Genomic DNA, 16,262 nt, shown 5'->3' with positions numbered 1-16,262 from the left:
GGAAATCAGACCTGAACAATGCGAGGAAATTGCGTGGCTAATCTAGACGAGGTCTGGCCTTATGACCCCGAGCACTGCAAAGCAAATTAGGAGTAACGGGGATGCCTGCGGTCTGCTCTTGACACTAACTGCGAGCAGCACAGTGACTGCAAGAGCTGAAAGAAAGTCTACTTCCATTGTCAAGAAAATCACCTAAGTGGGCATCAGAGAATGAGGATTTTGAGAGCATGTACACTAACTGCGAAAAGAAAGGCTACTTCTTCACTCAGCTCATGTACAGTCACCTTCCGTGAATATCATTCTTTTCGCAGCATCTTCAAAACCAAATTCTGTCGGATTTAGTACAAAGGAGGATTTTGAGAGCATACTTCAGCCTGTTGCACACCTGGTCCCAGTCAGCACCAACCTTGAAGGAGCGTTATTGTCTTACTCTAGTACTATTTGCACCATTGATTTCATATTGGCATAAGTCTCATGCTACGCAAGTGCATTTATCTATTCCTTTTACGATATTACTCAATGACATGTCTTATTTAGTGCACAGGAAACATTCAGCAGTTGTCCTTAATAGCACACTCTAGGTTTAACATTTCATCAAACCAACCACAAATGGGCATCGACGCCAAGACTTAAAGAAAAATCTCAATTTTCAAGTTCTGAGTCATAATGCTCCTTTCTTTATACTACAGATTTTGACACAGGACTAGTCACATAGCTTGCATTAAACGGCAACATAGACGATAGTAGCTGCTGTTTGAGAAAATAAGTGCAAATTTGCCTGAACATTAAGGAAGAATCCTCTTGTGGGTTAATTGCCATTAGCAGAGGACTATTGAGCTTCTAAGTTTGAGGCTGATTTGTTGAAAGGGTCTAAGCTTTTCATTTTTCATGAGACAACTTAAGAGGGAGTGGCAATAGTGTCATACTCAACGCCTGGAGTTGGCGCGGATGCAGAGTTTTGTGTCAAGTGCCACTGTCGTTTAGTGACTTATGGGAAGTGGGGATCATATTAATCCTTGACCGTTTGATTTTTTTTTTGGGTAAGGTTGACCGTTTTGATTTTTGACCAGCAATATAATCAACTATTCTAATTAAAAGGAGACAGCTTATACCTATGCATTGCATTCCAGTTACGTCCTCAGGAATGAAAAGGAAAAAACGGAAAGTCATAAACACCCTGGGCAAAATTCTCCTTTTACCCCATGAAAAAAACAGCAAAAGATGGTCAAGACAGAGCACTGTTTAAGATCCAAACTGAGAATTCTACATTGATATCATTTGGTCTTGACTAGCTTACTTCAAATCATACAAGACTCAAGTTTTCATTTTCGGTTGAATGAAGTGGTCCCAAGTTTTAGCCTCAATGCAGCTAGAGCTTGCCAATCCAACATTTGCATGGCGTCTCTTTTGGACAGAGAATATTGCAAGTCATCTGTTGTCAAACTCTAGGCAGTACAAGCTGGGACCAGACACCTTGAGAAAAATCCCAGCACCTTTTTCTGCAGAAGAAAACAATGAGAAACCAAACATTTCAACATTAATGTTGCCATTTACAAATGATTTCTGCCTGGACCCAACGTGCAGATGCATCAAGATCTGCAACATGGGCTGGAATTTATCGCAAAAAAAGATGGTCAAGATGTCAACTTTTACCAGAATTTCCACAGATTATATGTAAGCATTTGGTCCTGGAATAGTTCGGGCAAAAATAAAAAGGTGCCCATTTGTGAAGCATTCTTAACAAAAGTACGAGGAAACAAGAAGTGGAACTGACCCTCTTGGTAGTGTGAAGAAGATGAGGAGGGATCTTGTAGAGATCTTCATCAACAGCTTTGGGTTTTGATGGCTTCAACTTCATGGGCAACTCAAGATGATGATGATGATGGCTATGGGCATTAAGTTGCGACTGTGACAGGAGGTGTTGCTTCCTCGGAGGTTCCTTCATCTCACAAACGACTCTCCCTGTTTTTCTCTGCTCCTTCAGTTGCACGTTCCGCTTCTCTCTGGTTCTCGCCTGCAACAGATATTCGCACGCAGTTCAGACTTTTTTGAGAAAAAAAGAAGAAAGATCTCATGTTGGATCAATGGCATGAGCAGAAAAAGGAGCCGAAGTCTGAACCTTTCTATGAGGAGCCATGGAGCGAGAGAACTTGTGCTCATCAGCAGCAGCGACCGCATACAAGTCCCCGCTCTTACGAGCGCGATCAGATTCTCCGGAAGAAGAGCTGAATCGGAGCAAGCCAGGTTGCCTTGCACACTCAAAGTACTGAGTTATTGGTAGCTCGTTTGCATGGTCCCAGTCACCAAATGCTGGTATCTGCCCGCTCTTCCTACAGTAATACTCCTGTAAAAGAAATTTACCCAACAACATAAGAAGAGCTAAAGCAAAAAGGAATGACAGTGCAAGAAAGTTTCAAGATCAACAACAGAAAGTTCAAGGGTTGTGAAGAATGTGCCCTCACATCCATTGGTGGTAGTGGTTTAAACAGCAGCAGCAGAAGAAGAAGAAGAAGAAGAAGAAGAAGAAGAAGCAGCAGCAGCAGCAGCCAGCAAAAGGTTGGAACTGTCTGAGCTTCGGTTGGGAAAAAAGGTTGAACCTTTGGGTGCAAGAGAAGGTCTGAGGAAAGTTGTGGGCGTTGGGTGTGTTTTGTTTCTGAATTAACTCTGAATAAAGAAAGGCATGCTTGAGATTGAGGTTCTAGTCCCAAGGTCTAAAGGGTGGAGTGCAGATAGAGGGTTGAAAGTCTAGGCTGTACTACTCACAACAGGAAAGAGAAATCTCCCAAAAGAGTTACAGTAGCCTCTTAACTTGAAGACCAGACCAGACATCCATGTCCTGAGCCTGATCGACAGAGAGAGAGAGAGAGAGTGCATGTGGAGTTCTTTTTCCAACATTGTTTCCTTTCCTGAGTTCGCGGCGCAGGCAACAGAAGGAGGTGACCAGAGTTCTACGGTTTCATAATCCTCAAAACAGTAGAAACATGGGCTTGCACAGATACGCTGCAGCTTTTGAAAACCAACCCCCCTAAAAAAGCTGCCCTACCCTTTTTGCCATTCAATGGATGTGTTAAAATGACAAAAAGAAAAAAAACAATTAGGATGTACTGTTGCTTAATTTTTCCTGAAAACTAAGTTTTGCTCTATTGACTGTCAAGATTATCACGTATCTAAAAATCTGTCTAAGCTAATAGAGTTTTTTTTTGGTCCGATAAGCTAATAGAGTTAGAACAGCCAAAATGAACAACTTAGGAGACGACTAACATCCAAGTTCGGTGTAGTCTCGTTTGGCTCGAGACAAGTCCTTCTCAACCCAATCAATCCAAAACTCAATTCTCTTATGGAGATTACATGTAGAAGATCATAGGCGACAAAGTTGGATTAGACAAGTCTAGCCGTTCAAGAAAGTTCACTCCTCGGCCTTTCCACTCATGTTGCTTCTTATGATGAAATATGAATAGATCCAATTGAAAATGTCAGGGATGAACGCGTTTCTTGAGAAGAAAATCGTCTTTGAGAAATTGCATAAAATGGATATTGCAAAATGTTTCTCGAACCTATGGCATGCCAAATTGAGCAACTAGTACATTATCCAACATAGACGATTCTCTACAAGATGACAAAGGCTGGTTCTCACTTTTTCAAACATCAACATAGTCATTCTAGAGAATAAAACACCCATAAAAAAATGTTACCATGTCGGCTAGTATGAACTTCCAATTTGACTGAAACTTGTGTTACTACTGCAATTGCAGGACACATTAGCATGTTAGGACTAAGACCAGAAATTCGTAGCCAAGCACAATGCAAGACAAGGTTTAGCTAAGTACACGAACCCCATTGACCATAGCAGAGGATGTTTTCAAGATGGCTTTATAATTCGACAATTTAGCTACTAGAGACTTTGTTAACGAGTGTCCAAGAAGAATTTGTTAACCGACCCAATTAAGAAAATTTTAGAGTTGACGAACATGATCAATATTTCAAAAATGAAAGTAATTTCCCTATATTCAAATGACAAAAAGCATAAATTAATAATGGGTGCAAAACTCAAAGATTTCTGGGAATGAGCAGGGAAGAGAGGGTCAAGCCAATCAGATTGGGGATTCCTCACATGGAGAGATGTGCAATTGACTTTGTGCGAAAACTCATGGGGCCTTGTGCAATGGCCCAATGCCACCTGCCAGCAGATACGACCCGCAGTTTCTTGCTGTTTCCTTGGGAATTGTTTCGTTTTTCCGATAAAAACAGAGTGCAACTTTCTTCAGTCCGGTAAGAAGTCAAACCAGCCACACTGGCAAATCTCACTAAAATTTACATTTTGGACCGACCTAGCTAGGAAAGTATGATGGAAAAAACTTAATTACTCACATGTGAAAGAGCCAGGCTCTTGGAATAAATATATATCTGCCGTAGATTCCACAATCAATCAAGAATATTCTAGTTTTTATTTGCTGAACTAATTTTCACGAAAATAAGAAATCGAAAACGGTTTTCAAGTTTTAATTTCTGATCAAGATGAAATTTAAGTACAATTTTGAAAACTAAACTAACCCATATTATTTCGATTTACAATCCGTCTAATTTGAAGACTCACCGATGAGGTAAATCAATCATGTAAGCTTAGGGCCGGTACACAAAGTCGATGCTTATTCTCACCATAGTCAAATTTTTGTTGCACATCAATTAACCAGCTAAAACGACCGAACGTTTTGACCTTACAAAAGATTCAACCCCACAGATCCAGGTCAGAAATCAAGTCATCCCAATCCCACTTGTTGCTGCTTTGCATCGACCCAGCCGACCCATCGAACTGCAAGTCCAAGCCCAGATCCCCAAGAACATGCCCATCTTCCCCAAAGAATGGTGGATTACTACTGTTGAATTCATCCTGATCAACGTACAACATTGGTGGTGATGCAGGTGAAGTGCCAATTTCTTCTGGCATTGGAGAATACACCAAGCTTGGAGCTTCAAGAGCAGCTGTTGGTGGCTGTGTCCAGCCTCCTGATGATGCAGCGAAGTCCCCCGGTTGGCTGGGACCGAGGATTTCCAAGACTTCCTTCGTGTTCGAGTCGTTATCTTCATGGTTGTCGACCTGTTGGGGATCCAGCTTCTTGCTAAGGTGACAGTTCCAGTAGTTCTTCACATCGTTGGCGGTCCTTCCGGGAAGCCTACCCGCGATCAGCGACCACCTGAAGACTTTCAACAATTTCTCTAACTTATATGGCAAACTAAATTCTTGTTATTCGCGATGGTTAAAAGAAGAAATTTATTCAAAGTCCTAGGGCCAGTCTTAAAATCAAATCAAAGTCCTTTTATATCCACCTTGTTACTGAATTTTCCAGCTTATACTTATGTGCCATGTTTCAGTCTACGCGGCTCGTTCATATCCTAAACGCTACTTGTACGTGAGAGCATCACCGCCAGAAAATAGTACAGAGTTCATGCATGATAAAGATTAATTACAAGCTCTAATGCAACATGCTATATCGAAAAAGAGATGAAAGAAAATGCATCTGGAAACATGCGCATCCGGGACCTAAGAAACATATTGGCATATAACAGTCCTGAATTTCGATATTCCCATTCAGAGAACGGACTCTTAATTGATTTGAGATATATCTCTGTTGCTTGCCTGTTTCCCAGGACATTGTGGAGCTTGATGATGAGATCCACTTCGTCCTCAGTGAAAACCCCTCTCTTGATGTTTGGCCGTAGATAGTTTAGCCATCGCAGTCGACAGCTCTTGCGGCACCGGTTCAGTCCTTAATCACAATAGCCATAAAAGTGGAAACTGGTCAATTTGGTGTTAGCTTCTGTTAATTGCAACTAGAACATCAGTCGCAATTTTGGGATGTACTTGTGGAAGCTCAAAATGAAGTCTCCATGTGAAAGCATACTGTTCTTGGCAACCAATGAAAGATAGTTGCGTTTTTTATTCCTACCAAAATCTGCAACATTCTAAGGCATAATAGATTGCGATACAAACATGTTGCAGATCAATATGGGTTTTTGATCTTAACTTGATTATAGCTTGATGAGTTCGAGGTTGATGTACAGCGTCGGACCCGAAGAATATAGCCATATAGGTTCAACCTAAACGCCTCCATCATAATTCAACGTTTGACTGTTCTTGGACCTTCCCCAACCTAATTTTTTACACCAAATCAGAACTTTTTCTAGGAATATCTCTCCTTGAATGTGAATTGAGATGGGTATTACTTCTCAGAAACTATCATCTGATATAATTACATGGGAAATGAGTGCATGGTGCTGTGAATGGTTGCAAGCAAATGCAAGTTTTTCTGCAGTTCTATTCAAGAATGTACTCTCTCTAAGGAAAAATGAATTCTTGTAGCGCAAATGAAAGGTAGCAACATTATTCACAAGAAAGGCATTCCAAACAGTAGGGACAGTTGAATTCAACCTACTATTACAGTGATTGTGCATTCGAGCATAGCATAGCGTAGATCGTAGATCTGCTATTATTACCGGCTAATTGAGGGACTCTATGCCACTTCCCTTCACCGTATTGCTCGATACACTTCTTGAGCAAATGATCTTCCTCCTCAGTCCATGCCACACCACCCATCTCTCTCGCACCCTTAAACCAGAGACTTCAATGGATATTATATACCGACATGTGAATCGGTGTGTCGTTTCGTACTTGGTTCACAATGCCAAACTGCATCAGTTAGTTTTGAGTGATGCTGCTATAGCCATTTGGTCACTGGCCCATCTGCTTTCTATGGGTCCTATGGCTTTACATGAGTTTAAGATCAGGCAGCTTTACTCAGCTGAACTGATCAACACAAGCACAAGTTCACATCAGACCTGTGGTCCTTCCCTTTCAAAGTTCTTCGATGCCAACACTGCATTGATTCGATTACCTGATATTTTTACATGAGGATGTTAGGAATAGCACCCTGGGAAGAGAAAAGAGAACACATAAGGATTGCGTTGCTCGTCGATGCGGCTAATGCCCATGGAGAGCACAAATATCGAGAACTCACTAGTACAATCCGAAGAGATTACAACAACGTTATGCACCTAATCTGCTGCAACGTGTGTCCCGCCGTTTAGGGGATAATCATGTTATGAGAAATCTTTATTATGGCAGTGCTTTCTCCGATAATATGTAAAACGAAGTTACACTAACTCATATCTTAGAATTGAGCAAGCATATCTTGCAGTACATTTTCTGAGCAAAATTTTATGATAGTAGGAGACATTATCCTTGTGTGAACCTTGATCACATTAAGCAATTGTAACGTGGCACCAACAACACCGACGCATATAGCTAGTTCAAGATTTCCACTTTTGCTCATGGCCATCATTTTGGACTTTGAGATACAGCCGAGACGCAATTTCCCAAAGAGCAGGTCCCAGCATTCTGTACACACATAACGCTGATAAACATCCAAAGAAAGCAGTACAGTTATGAGCATTCGGGATTTCGGATGCATTCCTATTTTAACAAACCTAGCCAATCTTGTGACTCGTCGTTAATTAAGCCGAGACATTTGTTGTCAATTAGTATCACGTTTTACGCGCTCTTTTATCGCAACCTGGTTTAGCTCGTCGCCTTTTGAGTGTTAAATGAGTGGATTCAAAAGCTTTCTCCATTCCTTTTGTTGGAGCAGTAAAATATCATTCGATCGGGAGCGGCTTGGATGATTGATTTTGGTCCATAGGGACCTCATCATTTATTTCTCTTCTTTTCCTGGATGCCGTATATTGTCTTGCCTAGATGTGGCAAATGTACTGAATCTCCATGTGATACTGTACTTATGATGGCCCTTCCTTCACAACCCATTGGGGAGAAATGATGATGAATCTAAGAAGGGGGAGATGGTGACTTCCACTGCTTGTCCTGCTTCCCAAATTGCCTTTGCAATCCATATTATTTGGGGGACCATTTGATGGGAGTGTGGGGTTTTTTTTTTTTTTTAAATTTTCTATCATATCTTATTCTATTATATAAGCCACGCTATGTGCCTTTATGCAGGTTGCGAAACTCTGCTCCCTCCTCACGCGTCCTCACCCTACTTTGAGCTTGTTTTAAATGTTAGCATCATTAATAACAAGTTTGGGCTTGTTTTTGCTTCTTGATAGCTACTTTTCATATATGGTTTGGAAATGTGAACCTACTCTCTCTCTCTCTCTCTCTCTCTCAACATGCTTGCAAGATCAAATGAAAAAGTGCAATGTTAGGATAACAAGACTCATTTAGAAAATTTAGGGATAAGTGCTGAAAGTACTAAAACCTGTCACTAACGTGCAATTGAGTCATAAAACTTATCAAATTAGTTTAATCGAGTCATTCTATTAACGCCGTCCAATTTGGTTATTGGAAAATGATGACGTTACCTTTTTTTTTTTATTCTTTTCTTTATCCGACATGGTAATGACATGGTTAAAATGATGACATTTTAGTCCAAATATGATTTTAAATGCAAATATTATTTAGAAAATAAGCTAAATTATAAATAAATAAATAAGAGAGAAAGAGAAACTAGGCGGTGCTCGCTATCGCTATCCCCCAACCATCGTTGGGAAGGGCTTGCGAGGGTAGGGGATGGCCGACGGGGGTTACCGGGCCCTAGCCAAGCTCCGACTATCATTGATCGTAGGCCCTTGTCAAGTGACAACCCTCGCCCAGACTTGGCTGAGGGCACATTGATGGGGGTTGCTGAGCCGCAGCTAGGCGCCGACGACCCTCATAGATCGCAGGCCCTTGCCGGGTCACAGCTCTCACCCTTGCTAGACCTTGGCCAAGCGCCGCCGACCCCCGTCGATCGCAACCCTTGCTAGGTCATGGCCCTCACTTGAGGTTGATGAGGGCCGTCGACCCTCATCAGCCATCCCTACCCTTGTCATCGCCACATATGAAAGAGAGAGTATTGAAAGAAGCCACTTCAGCATTTTTCGTTAGTCAAGTTTGATGGAATTAACGAAAGGACTCGATTGAACTAATTTGATAAGTTTTAGGATTCGTTTGTATTTTTTGCAAGTTTTAGAAATCAATTGCACTTTTGCAACGAGTTTTAAGATTTTCAGTATACTTATCCTAAAAATTTATCAAGAAAAAAAAGTGGCATATTCAAGCTTTCCATAAATATCTGCCACCTTTTGCTTGTAAATCTGGCTTCACACTCGTAGCTTAACACTGGATAACTAAACAGATGCGATTTCTCAGAAAGAAGAATGCTTTCTCCCGATGAATGCCAAACCAGACAGCTAGAGCTTCAGTTTCTTCGGTATCTACAGTTCTGACCAGCTCCTCTGTGCCTCCTAACAAATTGCTTTGAAAAATAGCTAGCGAGAACCCCAATAGCAGCCACCTTGTTTTCAGCTTGAAAAGATTAATCACAGTTGAGTTTAATCTCATTTCTTATAGATTTACACCATTTCCTTGCAGAATGACTCTCACCAGATGCAGCTGATTGCCTTCTGCCGTTCAAATTTGCGCGCACGCACTCCTCGTTAGCTTGCAGGATTCGTCTTATCAATGGCCAATTGACACAAATAGTCCGGACTCTTCCACTAGAAGACAACCTCGTTCCTTCCCTTGTGCAAAAACCAATAGCAGAAAGCCACTTTTCTCAGGACTCCTTTCTACCAGCTTTTGATAAGGCCTAATTCTTAATGATGTCAGCTAGCCATTGATGAAAAAGCAGAAACTGATTGTGTTTCTACACTTAGCCCCAAGCTCCCAAACTAAATGGATCACCATTCGCAGGACAGAATCATGTGCTCTACGGTTTCCACTTCATGACAGAAAACACAAACCGGGGACAGCTCAATCCTTCTCTTGGGTAAATTCTATCCAGAAGCTACAGACCTAGAGTACAACCTCCACAAGAACTGGAGGGCTTATTGAGGGGCTTTAGTTTTTTCTTTCCTCTGCATGGCAACATGATACGCTGACTTGACAGATCTCACCATTTCTTTTCCAGGGTCAGATAATTCAGTCTTCAACTCTGCTCCCGTGAATCTGAGTTTGTAAAACCAGGTCTTGTTCTTCACTACTCAGGTGATCTCTAATAGGATTCAGGTTCCAAATTTTCAAGACCACTGTCAAGCAATGAATCAACTGTGAGGCTTCTATCAACTTACTGAAGCTCTGTATGATGCAGTTCATGAAAAAGGCTGTTCCTCAGGCATCTATCTTCCGAAACTTTGATAGACTTGCCATCAGATATCTGCCATAAAGCCCCTTCTTCTATGAGATCTCTCCCTTCAACAATGCTGCTGCAGCACCAGGACATCCTCCTTTACCTTCTAACCTCCATAAAGCTGCAATTTGGGAAATACAAACTCTTCAAAACCAGGACCCAAAATTTAGATAGCCTCTGCTTTATACTTTAAGCTAATTTGGCAAGGAGGGCCTAATAGAACTGAGACAAGCTTAACCCCAAACCACCCTCAGATATTGCTGCATCAAGTCTCTACCAGCTCTTCCAGTGCACCCCTAGATTCATAATCCAGCTGTCCCCGCCAAAATTTAGCGATAGTTCTGTCTGCCTCATCAATCCATTTTTTACGGAAATTAAAACAAGACATTGAATTTGTAGGTTCGACATAATAAGCAGTTTTTGACAAGAATTTGTAATTGCATCCTTAGACCTCCCCAACAAAGTAGGAAGCCCAAGATACATCCCAAGGTTTTGGATAATGTTGATCCCCAACCCTCTGCTCACTGCTTGTCTCCTGGCTTCATCTACATTAGGAGAGAAAAAAAAAATTGCCAGGTTTTTGCAAGCTAACCAGCTGCCCTGATGCATGACAATAACCATCTAGGATCTCCTTCAAAGCTCTCCAATTTCCTTCATCTGTCCTAAAGAAGGAATAGAGAATCATCCCCAAATAACAAATGAGTAAGAACAGGACACTCTCTTCAGTTTAATACCCAGCAATTCCCCTTCCCGTTACTTAGCAAATGAGACAACAACATCAGCAAAATAATTATGAAAAATGAGGAGATATAGGGCTGTCCCTTGCTTCTAACCCCAAGAGGGGATCTTCCCAGTTATCAGTACTATAATTTTTTTTTTTGAATTCAAAATTGCAATAGCGATTTCCTTCATCTTGTGTCAAATTCGCATTGAATTGGCAATAATGACAATCCCCCAACATCCCAAAACTAGCCATTACCCCACCGGTAATAGGAGATGTAAGCATGTGGCGTTGACTCCACACAAGCCATTATCCAGCCCACCCCACAGTCTATGAAGCCCCACGTTTAACTTTACTGGTTCAAGAAATCTCACTCAACACAATCAGATGCATTGTTCATGCCAAGCTTGATACCACACCATCCTTCCTTCCATTTCTTCCTCAGCTTCATATGATAAAAATTGCCTCACGAGCTGCAATTATATGTCCCCGACTCTTCCTTCCAAGAATGCACTTTGAAAGGGAGTGACTATGTTGCGCAAGAAACGTTTTAAGTCGATTTACAAGAATCTTAGCAGTAAATTTTTTGCATGAAATTGCAAAGAATAATTGGTCTAAATTGGGAAATTTCCACAGGAGAAGCAACTTTAGGGATACGGACAACACGAGTATTGATAAGGGAATTAGGGACATCACCTCAACAAAAAACTGGTTTTGACGGCTCAAGCGGTAGAAGATCCAATTACATCCCAACATTTCTGATAGAAGATTCCGCCAAAACCATCCGGACCAGGAACTTTAAGAGGACTCATTTGAAACATTGCAGTCCTCGCCTCTTCCTCAGCAACTTCAGAAATTAGAGAATGATTAATTTCTTGACTGTACATAACCAACTAACACTGTCCCATCGCCTTCTGCCTCCTAAGGTAAACGGACTTTCATTGAAACTATGGAAAGCGAGCATTGTATCTCTCTCTTCCTCCGTCCATCTAGTTGCATCCCCATATAGTAGCACCATATCTGCTTCCTCCTCCTCCACACTCTCCAGCACTAGATGGTTCTCCACGGACCCAGATGTCAGATCTATGTGAGATGTATCAGAATCTTCCGCAGCGATACCTGAATTCTAGGACAAGTGACTGACAGAGATTAAACCAAAACATGACTTTGACGAGGAATGGGACGGTAACAGAGTTTCCGAAATGAAGTGGAAGCAGCAGAACGAGCCACCGTGTATCGAACTGGAAGACGAGAAACGAAAGGTCCGAAAGCAAAGCTTGGGAAGAAGATCGAAATCGATGGCGGCGAAGTGCAGGGGAAGAGCAAATGAGGTGTAGAAAAATGGAGGACAGTCACGGCAATGAAGTAACCACATATGATGAAAAGCTGAGTAGATGCGAGACATGATTGTGGACACAAAACGAGAATGATGGAACAGCTTACAAGTCCATGTTGAATCCGCATGTCTCGTGTTCTTTTCCTGGTGACTGATTTTACGACGCCAACAAGAGTCAAAATAACTTGCAAGATAAATTTTTTTTTGGGGGGCATCCCCTAAAATAAATCATATGTGAAAGTTCTATTTTTTTTCAAGGTTGTTCTTTTATTACTTCCTCTGGAAACCAGAAGAGTGGGTGTCAGCATCACTCGCTCTAACATTCCTCCATTCCTCTTTTGCAGTCCAAATTCCGAGAATTCCCCAAATGCAGTCCCAAATCCTCACGACTCAATCTCCAACTTGCTTCCCCAATTACCCTTTGTCCAATTCATTCGCGAAGCCCCGGTTCCTCTACTCAGCCTCTCGGTTCAAGATCAAACCCTATCTCACCTTCGCTCTCCGCTCTCGGAACCGATTCGGTGCGGCCCAATCAGCCACCGCCAAGACTACCGACTTCGTCTCTGATTCAAGCAAACCCAGTATCGAAGACTCGCAAAGCGAATGGAACGTGCAAGTTGGGAGCCCCAAAATTGTTCCTTCTTCGCCCGTTGCCAAGTTGAGCTTGGGTGATCAGGCTTTCTTTCTCTTGGCCTTCATTGCCTGCACTGTAATTGTTCTTTTTCCTTCTCTGGGTCCTTTTATTTGCTGTTTTTTCCAGCTGAAAGTTTTGAAATTTGTTGCACCACTGGTGTTTTTTATCTGAAGTTTGTATTGGTGTGAGGAGTGGGGTTGATTTATGCATGATCTGAGTTTGGGATATGATTCGTGCAGACTTCTGTTGCGTTCACGAGCCTTGTGGTCGCCGCTGTCCCTACATTATTTGTAAGATACACTGATTGCCGTTCAAGATTATGTGCTGTCTATATGTGGTTATGTTTGGCTCAGTTTGTGTATGAATTTTTCTGCTTTGTTGTAAATTCGACCACTGAATTCTTAAAACTTGTGTAGATTGGATTCTTGGGAATGCTCTGGATTAGTGATTTTCTTGAAGTTGTTTAATGGATGTAACACAAAACGTTGTACCGTAATTGCTTTTATGCAATCAAGAATCTAGATAGAAGGTATCTGGTCTATGTGGTGCATAATTTTTGCATTTCTTTGTTATCATACCTTCACAGGCCATGGGAAGAGCTGCAACATCACTTTCCAAACTGGCAGATACGGCACGGGAGGAGCTACCAAGCACAATGGCTGCTATTAGGCTCTCAGGCATGGAGATCAGTGATCTTACACTGGAGTTGAGCGACTTAAGGTAATTATGTGGTCTTATTTTAGCTGAAATCATGTTGGTATAATCGTTAATCCATATACCATGTGGTGCATGCACACCAGTTGCATCAACATGTAAAGGAATTCCATGCATTTAGCTTCTCATTATCCAGTCACATGCACATATAGCAATGTTGTTGAGTTCTTGAATTTTGTCTGGACTTTTGTGGTGAGGTTCATGCCCAGGCATCCTTATAAAGACAGAGAGAGAATGACATTTGAAGCGCTTCAAACAGAAGAATGAATACAGAGCCGAACTCGTGCGAGATAAAATGTTCTATACAGTCAAAAGTGTATGTGTTTCCTGCATGACGAATTATCAGTGCAAAGTGTTCGTGTAAGGCCGGCATTCTTGAGTATAGGTTTATGTAGACAAACATTTGTAACCTATAATTTGTCTTCTCTCATAAGCTGTTTTTTATAATTAACATGACATAGGTCAATTGAAGGTAATATTTCTTTTTTTCTCTGTCCTCTTTTAGCCAGGAGATAGCTGACGGAGTAAATAAATCAGCTCAAGCTGTGCAGGCTGCAGAAGCTGGAATTAGACAAATCGGTTCTCTCGCTCGAGAACAGACCATCTGTATGTCTTAACCCTTCTTCTTAGCTTGATCCCCTTCCACGACCTCCTGAAATAACTCTGTAATCGCTTGTTTTCGCAATGTCTGATTCATGTTCACCAAATGCTTAATGCAGCAATGATTCAAGAGAGAGCTAGCCTGCCAATTATCTCGTTACAACCTGTTGTTGCAGGGGCTGCGAAGAAAACATCTCGTGCTGTTGGTCAGGCAACAAAAACGTTCATCAATATGATTTCTCGAGGTGAGTTCAGCCCCGAGAGTGAGGATGAGACTGGAATTGATAGGGTAGAACTATAAGCTTACTTGCAATACACGAAGTGTATAGAACATCAACATCGGCAAAGATGGACTATTTTGTTGGTTGAAGATGGATCAGTCTCCATAGAATGTCTCTTCTGTTATGCTCAGTGGGAATAATGCCAAGTACAGATTGTTTTCTTTGAGCTCATTTTGCATCTCCATTGCCCTGAAAACGAAGGTGATAGCTCCATTCACTACATACATTTTCATGGGACTAGTAGCCGGAGTTATTTCTGCTTTCCATTCTTTTAATATTCGTGTATGCAAAGAAAACTCTCCTTTGGCTTTATGCATACCATTACCTTTGTCTTACTTAAAAGGTTAGGTATTCAGTCATCATAGTTTAGATAAGCTGCTCCGGAAGTATAAGAGATCAGTCCAATCTCTCTCTTCGACATTGGTTCTTTAGATCATCCTTAAGCTGCTTTGGATCTTTCCTTGGCTACCTCTTTGGCCCTGCATTATAGACATATAAGAAGTCTATTTAAAGGGAAAATGTATCACAATTGTGTTTGAATTTCCTTACAGCTTGTATGATCTCCATAGGTGTCAGAGGGTGAGGGCATTTGGTCCTGTTGTGTTAAATACCATGACAATTGGAGCATTTCATGGTAATACCAGATTTTGATTTTTTTTAGCAGGATTGATGTTGGTGACACCTTGGCTTCCTTATTCTTTTACTTTTTCCATCCTTTTTCTTCTCACCTTCGGATCTCTTCCTGTCTTTCTTGGGTCTCCTTAGAAGCTTTCTGAATAGCGGAGGCGATAAAGGCTCTTCACTAGTCTCTGACCACATTTTTCTTCCATTCAAGGTGGGTTGGTAACAACATTCATACGCAGCTTTCTTGAAACGATCGGCCACAAAATCATTTAAGTTACCCTTGATGAAGTTGATGCACGAGATAGCATGGTTACATGATAGTCCCGACATATCCCACCATCTGCAAGTACATGTCTTCTCATTCAAATCAACCATGAACGTGTCATCATTTACTTCAACTTCAAATCTGGAAGCAGTAGATGGCCTTGGAATGCAAAACCTAGTGTTCATCTTTTCCTCCTCAATCTTCAATATGATTCTTGGACAAATCTCATCACTTGAATGGACCATTAATTGGCTTTTCTCATACATTCTTACCATAGGTAATTTCCTTATGCCCTCTAACATATCAACAATGGGACATTCCCTTTCTTTGCATGTGTATGCATTGAATGTCTCACTCAAGTTGTTTTTGATAGCATTGCAATTTTGTCCACATTTGATGAATTGCCTGCAAAAGTATTCTGGACCCTGTCTTATGAAGTCTTCATATGCATGAATAGACTCTTTCTTCATTTCTTTTATTGCTTTGTTGAAATACCTCATATGTCGAATATACAGCTCTTCGAAAGCAATTTCTAAATCCTTCTCCCTTTTATAGTTTTTTTTTCCTGGTAGCCTATATGTACTGAGCACAATTCCTATGCTCTACTCGTAGAGAGAGTTTAGAAACTGCATTAAGAAGGTCTTGCAACACATTGTTTGACATGCAAATAAGACTACTAACAACAAAATACTTCTATTAGTAAAGCTTGTGCACAATCTTACCTTCTATTGGTCACTCATGAAGGTCCAGCCAAGACATTGTCTCACATTCAAGTCTTTCACTAGTAGCTCGAGGAACCAAGGCCAAGATTCTTCAGTCTCGACTTCAACAACAGCCCATGCAATCGAAAACATGTTGTTATTTCCATCTCTGCCAGTAGCACAAATCAACATGCCTTTAATCAAAGTC

The 16,262-nt window shown here is 41.3% G+C and overlaps 3 protein-coding genes across 5 annotated transcripts; 1 reads left to right on the top strand and 2 right to left on the bottom strand.

Moving 5' to 3' along the window:
• Window positions 1–1,123: 1,123 nt before the first annotated feature.
• LOC115747817 (methyl-CpG-binding protein 2-like) lies at window positions 1,124–2,599 on the bottom strand. 2 transcript variants are annotated; one of them, XM_030684116.2, is made up of 4 exons: window positions 2,463–2,599; window positions 2,120–2,344; window positions 1,775–2,014; window positions 1,124–1,499 (listed from the first exon to the last, which is right to left on the bottom strand). In XM_030684116.2, exons 1-4 carry the CDS (start codon window positions 2,466–2,468, stop codon window positions 1,446–1,448), a joined length of 525 nt encoding a protein of 174 aa, XP_030539976.1. In that variant the 5' UTR covers window positions 2,469–2,599; the 3' UTR covers window positions 1,124–1,445. The 2 variants fall into 2 exon arrangements, with proteins under 2 accessions (XP_030539976.1, XP_048138800.1); XM_048282843.1 differs by having other exon boundaries at window positions 2,120–2,591.
• Window positions 2,600–4,596: 1,997 nt separating this feature from the next.
• LOC115747728 (transcription repressor MYB6-like) lies at window positions 4,597–6,666 on the bottom strand. The gene is made up of 3 exons (XM_030683992.2): window positions 6,493–6,666; window positions 5,636–5,765; window positions 4,597–5,192 (listed from the first exon to the last, which is right to left on the bottom strand). Exons 1-3 carry the CDS (start codon window positions 6,590–6,592, stop codon window positions 4,727–4,729), a joined length of 696 nt encoding a protein of 231 aa, XP_030539852.1. The 5' UTR covers window positions 6,593–6,666; the 3' UTR covers window positions 4,597–4,726.
• Window positions 6,667–12,496: 5,830 nt separating this feature from the next.
• Window positions 12,497–14,799, top strand: LOC115747826. Of its 2 annotated transcripts, none has more exons than XM_030684129.2 (5): window positions 12,497–12,944; window positions 13,109–13,159; window positions 13,456–13,589; window positions 14,089–14,189; window positions 14,360–14,799. In XM_030684129.2, exons 1-5 carry the CDS (start codon window positions 12,603–12,605, stop codon window positions 14,482–14,484), a joined length of 753 nt encoding a protein of 250 aa, XP_030539989.1. In that variant the 5' UTR covers window positions 12,497–12,602; the 3' UTR covers window positions 14,485–14,799. The 2 variants fall into 2 exon arrangements, with proteins under 2 accessions (XP_030539989.1, XP_030539988.1); XM_030684128.2 differs by having other exon boundaries at window positions 12,504–12,944; window positions 14,303–14,799.
• Window positions 14,800–16,262: the final 1,463 nt, after the last annotated feature.

The sequence above is a fragment of the Rhodamnia argentea genome, chromosome 1 (assembly GCF_020921035.1).
Source record: "Rhodamnia argentea isolate NSW1041297 chromosome 1, ASM2092103v1, whole genome shotgun sequence".
Taxonomy (NCBI): Eukaryota; Viridiplantae; Streptophyta; class Magnoliopsida; order Myrtales; family Myrtaceae; genus Rhodamnia; species Rhodamnia argentea.
This window is presented reverse-complemented; position numbering and strand designations above follow the sequence as displayed.